Raw genomic sequence first — 6,494 nt, 5'->3', positions numbered from 1 at the left:
AGAAGAGAGTTTGGGGAGAAAGAGGGAGTCACAGAGGGGGAGGATATCCACGGGTCGCAGGAGGTGATCCAGAGAGTGTTTCCGCGGGTGAGGAGACGGGTGACAGCGAAGATTTCGTCTCTGGAGCTCAGAGCTCACGAAGGGGGAGGAAGAGGAGAGGAAGAGGGAGAGGAGGAGGAAGGGGGGAGGCCGTTAGCAAGCAGGGAGGAGAGGAGGAAGAGGATGAGGAGGAGGAAGGGGGAAGGAAGTCGTCGGGTTCGAGAGACGTGGAGGAACCCAGAGGAGGCCTGAAGACAAAGAGAGGGTTATTATCGTCTTCCAAAACATCCCAAATACCTTGATTCCTTTCCTTCATCTTGTCTTTGATCCTCCTTTCTTTCCTTACTTAGTTCTACAGACCATCTTTCCCTTTGTTGATTCTCATTCTCCTTCCTTCCTTCATTTTCCTTAATTTCTCCTTTCTCTCCTTCCTTCTTCCTTTATCTTGTCTCCTTTCTTTCCTTACCTATACAGACCATCTTTCCTTTTATCAATCCTCACGTTCCTTCCTTCATCTTTCCTTTCTCTCCTTCCTTTTTCCTACGGACCAGCTTTCCTTTTATGCATCCTTGCTTCCAACCTTGCTTCCTTCCTTCTTCCTATCCATCCTCCCTTTCCTTCCTTCATCCTATCTTAAACCTTTCCTTCCATTCCTTCCTCTTTCCTTCTTCTTATCCATCACTGTGTGTGTGTGTGTGTGTGTGTGTGTGTGTGTGTGTGTGTGTGTGTGTGTGTACCTGGTGTGACACTGTGATAACCACTGATATTCTTCTTCTTTGTTTCCGTCATGCTGCAAGTTCCTCACATTCACCGGGTCGTAGGGGGGCGGGCCTAAACGCGTTACCGAGGTTACACCGGTGACGTTGCGGAGGGGCGGAGTCATGGCAGTGATGGAGGCGGAGCCAGAGGCGGCGGGTCTTTCTGGGACTTTGGGGAGGAAAAGTTATATGCAGTATGACACATGACCCACTTATTACACGGCCAGATACTAAACAAACTAACGACTCGACTCCCAATATTAATTGAAATTACTTTATTGACTTAAAAATTATCTTATGTATTCCGCAAAGAAAAAAAAGCTCTGTTCCACGGCGCACCAACGGCTGGAACCGAGACAACAACTTTACGGCAGCACTGATCAAGGTTCAAGTCTGTTTACAGTTTCTGATCCACGAACAAGTCCTTAAACACTACACAGCCCACATGTTCCGAATTGACCAATCAGAATCGAGTATTCAACTAAACCGTGTAATAATGATGTTTAAATGTGTCTGTGTACCGTCATCGGTGGGGTTGACCAGCTTTCCTTTGATGCATCGTTGCTTTCCTACCTTGCTTCCTTCCTTCTTCCTACAGACCACATTTCCAACCTTGCTTCCTTCCTTCTTCCTACAGATCACATTTCCTACCTTGCTTCCTTCCTTCTTTCTACAGACCACATTTCCTACCTTGCTTCCTTCCTTCTTCCTACAGATCAAATTTCCAACCTTGCTTCCTTCCTTCTTTCTACAGACCACATTTCCTACCTTGCTTCCTTCCTACGAACCAGCTTTCCTTTGATGCATCCTTGCTTTCCTACCTTGCTTCCTTCCTTCTTTCTATGAACCAGCTTTCCTTTGATGCATCCTTGCTTTCCTTGCTCCCTTCCTTCTTTCTACAGATCACATTTCCTACCTTGCTTCCTTCCTTCTTTCTACAGACCACATTTCCTACCTTGCTTCCTTCCTACGAACCAGCTTTCCTTTGATGCATCCTTGCTTTCCTACCTTGCTTTCTTCCTTCTTTCTATGAACCAGCTTTCCTTTGATGCATCCTTGCTTTCCTTGCTCCCTTCCTTCTTTCTACAGACCACACTACCTACCTTGCTTCCTTCCTACGAACCAGCTTTCCTTTGGTGCATCCTTGCTTTCCTAACTTGTTTCCTTCTTTCTTCCTACAAACCAGCTTTCCTTTGACGCATCCTTGCTTTCCTATCTAGCTTCTTTCTTTCTTCCTATAGGAACCACTTCAAAAAGGTATTTTTCCAAAAATGTGTCTTAAGAAAGAGGGGGCATCTTATAATAATAATAATAATAATAATAATAATAATAATAATAATAATAATAATGTTAATAAAAATAGATAAATAATAATAATAATAATACAGAACACTTATATAGTGCTTTTCTAAAAACTTGTTGACAGAGAATAACACAAAAATGAAGAAAATGCGTAGAGACAAACAAAAGCAGAAAAAGAGGGGTCGTGTTATATTGGGGTCAATACGGTGTTTAAATGTGTGTGTACCCTCTTCAGTGGGGTTGAACCCACACAGCAGACAGATGCAGGACACCCAGCGGTTCATGTCCTCTTCGGACTCGGACACCAGGTACCAGACCCTCTCCTCCGTCCGCAGGTCGAACACGAAGCTGCTCTGCAGCTCCTTCTTGGTGAACGTCAGCCCGGCGTCGACCTGCAGGAACGCTCAGCTGTTCATGTCATCCAGTCAGTCCTCACAGTAAACACAGAGCTACAGATCAAATGCACGCGGAAGGCTCTTTGAGCAGCTTTTCTCTCACTGATCCTGATGTTGTGTTAAATGTTTGTTGTTTGTTTTTCATGTTTTGTGTCTTGATGTTTGTCTGTTGATGTTACATTACATTACATTTTTACATTACATTACATTGCATTTAGCTGACGCTTTTATCCAAAGCGACTTACAATAAGTGCATTCGACCAGGAAGATACAACCTTTAAGAAAACAGAATCATATAAGTACATCAGGTTTCATAGAGCCAAACATTTCAAGTGCTACTCAACTGGCATTTAGAAAGCCAGCCCTTTATTAGTATATAAGTGCTTTGTTAGTAATTCTATCGCTCGAAGTGGAGTCTAAAGAGATGAGTTTTCAGTTTGCGTCGGAAGATGTGTAAGCTATCTGCTGTCCTGATTTCAATGGGGAGCTCATTCCACCATTTTGGAGCCAGGATAGCAAACCCACGTGTTTTTGCTGACGGGAACTTGGGTCCCCCTCGCAGTGCGGGTGCAGCGAGCTGTTTGGCTGATGCAGAGCGGAGTGCACGTGCTGGGGTGTACGGTTTAACCATGTCCTGGATGTAGGAAGGGCCAGATCCATTCACAGCATGGTACGCAAGTACCAGTGTCTTGAAGTGGATTCTAGCAGTTACTGGAAGCCAGTGAAGGGAGCGGAGGAGCGGTGTGGTGTGGGAGAATTTGGGAAGGTTGAAGACCAGACGAGCCGCTGCATTCTGGATGAGCTGCAGAGGTCGGATGGCACATGCAGGTAGACCAGCCAGGAGGGAGTTGCAGTAGTCTAGGCGTGAGATGACGAGAGCCTGGACCAGAATCTGCGCTGATGTCTGGGTCAGCTGGGGACGTATCCTCCTGATGTTGTAAAGCGTGTATCTGCAGCAGCGGGTTGTAGCAGCGATGTTTGCAGTGAAGGACAATTTGTTATCTAGGACCACACCCAGATTCCTTGCAGTCTGAGTCGGGGAAACAACAGAGGTGCCGATGTTGATTGTTAGGTCAAGAGTGGGACAATCTTTTCCCGGAAGGAAGAGCAGTTCAGTCTTGTCAAGGTTGAGCTTGAGGTGATGAGCAGACATCCACCGAGAGATGTCGGCTAGGCAAGCAGAGATGCGTGCGACGACCTGGGTCTCTGAGCGGGGAAAGGACAGAATTAGTTGGGTGTCGTCAGCGTAGCAGTGGTATGAAAAACCATGCGGGCTAATGACAGACCCGAGCGAGTTTGTGTACAGGGAGAAGAGGAGGGGACCAAGAACCGAGCCCTGAGGGACCCCTGTAGTTAATTGACAAGGGTCGGACTCGGACCCTCTCCAAGTAACCCTGTAGGTGCGGTCGTTGAGGTATGAGGTGAGGAGGGAAAGTGCAGTGCCTGAAACTCCAAGTTCTTGGAGAGTGCGAAGGAGGATCCGATGGTTCACTGTGTCGAATGCAGCAGACAGGTCCAGAAGGATGATGACAGAGGAGAGGGATGCTGCTTTAGCAGTGTGCAGTTCATCAGAGACAGCAAGGAGAGCAGTTTCTGTTGAGTGACCTGCCTTGAAACCAGACTGGTGCGGATCCAGAAGGTTGTTCTGATGGAGATAACAGGAGAGTTGTTTAAAGACAGCGCGTTCAAGTGTTTTAGACAGGAACGGGAGGAGAGAGACGGGCCTGTAGTTAATAACATCAGACGGATTGAGAGTGGGTTTCTTAAGGAGAGGGTTTACTCTTGCCTCCTTGAGACTGTTTGGAAAGTGACCAGAAGTTAGAGAAGTGTTGATGAAATGGGTGAGAAATGGTAGAATATCAGGAGCGATAGTCTGAAGGAGGTTTGAGGGGATAGGGTCCAGAGAACAGGTGGTAGGACGGGCAGAGGTAACGAGGGTAAGAACCTCACTTGGAGAGAGAGGGGAGAAGGAGGTCAGTGTGTGGGTGAAGGGAGGGTCTGGTGACCCAGCGGTGAGTAAAGGTGAGTCAGAAAAGGAAGAGCGAATATCATCAACCTTTTTTTCAAAGTGGTTAACAAAGTCGCTTGACAGAAGGGAGGAGGGGGGAGGTGCTTTGGGAGGGTCCAAGAGGGTGGAGAAGATAGAAAACACATGTTCCATGTTACACATGGAGCCGCTGTGTTGCAAGTCACATTTCAGACTTGATCCGACCATTCAAGTGTCATCGTATCGGATCGTATTCTCCCTCCATTAATCACCCAGATTAGTCCCACCTGTGCCTCGAGCACAAAACAAACATCGTGTTGGATGTTAAAAGAATAAAAGAAATACTAATAAAAGAAAATGGTGTTTGTTCTTGTTGGATTATATTAATAAGAACGTAATTTTGAAACATTTAAGATAAAAATAATGATTTGAAAAAAAAAGAATATACTCCAGTTTTCCCCATAATGCCACATAGCGGGTTCTCCACTGATTTCCAACTATGTGTGTGTGTGTGTGTGTGTGTGTGTGTGTGTGTGTGTGTGTGTGTGTGTGTGTGGCCTAGCAGTACCTTGTGGGGACCTACATCTGTTTACTTATGGGGACAACATGGAGGTCCCCATGAGGGAGTGGAATCATTACTTCTAGGGTGAAGACTTGGTTAGGGTTAGGGTTAGGCATGTGTTGGTTATTGTTAAGGTTAGGAAGTCTCCAGGAAGTGCATGTAAGTCAATGTAATGTCCCCTGAAGTAATGTATACATGGTATGTGTATGTGTGTGCGTGTGCGCGTGTGTGTGTGTGTGTACCTGTTCACACAGATGCAGGTTGATGGCTCTGATTGGCCGGCGGCTCTGCTGGTTCTTGTAGTACTGCAGGACATCGGGTTCTCCACTCAGCCTGCCGCTGCGCAGCACGAACCAACGCCGCTTCCACGCCTACACACACATTCAAGTTCACAGTGCACATGAATGTTAAAAACCACACACACACCACTCACTACAGGCTGTTCCCATCATGCACTAAGCATTGTGGATAGGGTCCATCTCCCATGGGCTATCCACAGGACGACACCTCATATTTCAGACATGACTCACTGTTCACGTGTGTGTGTGTGTGTGTGTGTGTGTGTGTGTGTGTGTGTGTGTGTGTGTGTGTGTGTGTGTGTGTGTGTGTGTGTGTGTGTGTGTGTGTGTGTGTGTGTGTGTGTGTGTGTGTGTGTGTGTGTAATAAAGTGAATTTCCATCACTCCAACAAACCAAATCCATCTCTTCCGATCTGTGTTGAACAATGTTTTCAACAAATCCAACGTGACCTCAAAAGCATGTGTCTCTCTCTCTGTGTGTGTGTGTCTACAATCTTGCTCTCCAAACACAGACAGGAAGAGGAAATATCTGAACAGGAAATGCCGCAGCGGGATAGCAGTAGATGTGTGATTGTAGCTCTGTTTGAAGGTGCACAGAAAAAAAATCAACATCGGGCAAAATAAATAAATAAATAAAAATATTTTTCTGCGTCTTATTTTGAACGGAACAGGAGTGATTTCTGCACAGGAGCAAATGTTTTATTTTGCACAACAAAGTATATTTTCCGAGCGTCTTTGGCTAGCTAATGCTAATGCTTACACATATTCAGAACCTGTGTTGGTATTTCTTCTTCTCTCCTTTCGTTTTGTTTCCTCCACTGACCTCCGACCCTGACAGGAAGTGGGCACAATGGATCTAAAATAACACTTCCTCCATCCTGCCTCAAAGCTAAATTAACACCAGACCTGGGCTGCATCTCAGGTCGGTTAAATGGATTCCTTGCGCCCCTCACTTGCGTCGTTTCCCTGCGACTAGTCCCTCCCACCATGAAGCAAGGAGAGACGCAAGGAAACCACGAGAAGCAGGGAAATGAGTTTTAAGAGCAATGGGACGTCGTTTCCTCCGGAGCGTCACGTGAGGCGAGGTCCGTTTGTGATGACGCTGCACAGCTGATCGTCTGACAGCAGCTCTGTCCCCGTTATTTCCACACAC

The 6,494-nt window shown here is 46.4% G+C and overlaps 1 protein-coding gene across 1 annotated transcript in view; it reads right to left on the bottom strand.

The window, feature by feature from the left end:
* LOC307032906 (GRB2-associated-binding protein 1-like) overlaps positions 1 to 6,494 on the bottom strand; it is a 16,850-nt gene that overhangs the window by 5,138 nt on the left and 5,218 nt on the right. The window contains exons 2-5 of the mRNA XM_079671184.1: positions 5,286 to 5,414; positions 2,326 to 2,491; positions 777 to 966; positions 139 to 287 (exon numbers count right to left, since the gene is read on the bottom strand). Coding sequence (XP_079527310.1) covers positions 139 to 287; positions 777 to 966; positions 2,326 to 2,491; positions 5,286 to 5,414 — 634 coding nt within the window. The remainder of the gene's footprint in view (positions 1 to 138; positions 288 to 776; positions 967 to 2,325; positions 2,492 to 5,285; positions 5,415 to 6,494) is intronic.

This window comes from Notothenia rossii (genome assembly GCF_949606895.1).
Source record: "Notothenia rossii genome assembly, chromosome: 3".
Taxonomy (NCBI): domain Eukaryota; kingdom Metazoa; phylum Chordata; class Actinopteri; order Perciformes; family Nototheniidae; genus Notothenia; species Notothenia rossii.
Note: the sequence above shows the minus strand (reverse complement) of the source record. Positions and strands in the feature narration are given on the sequence as shown.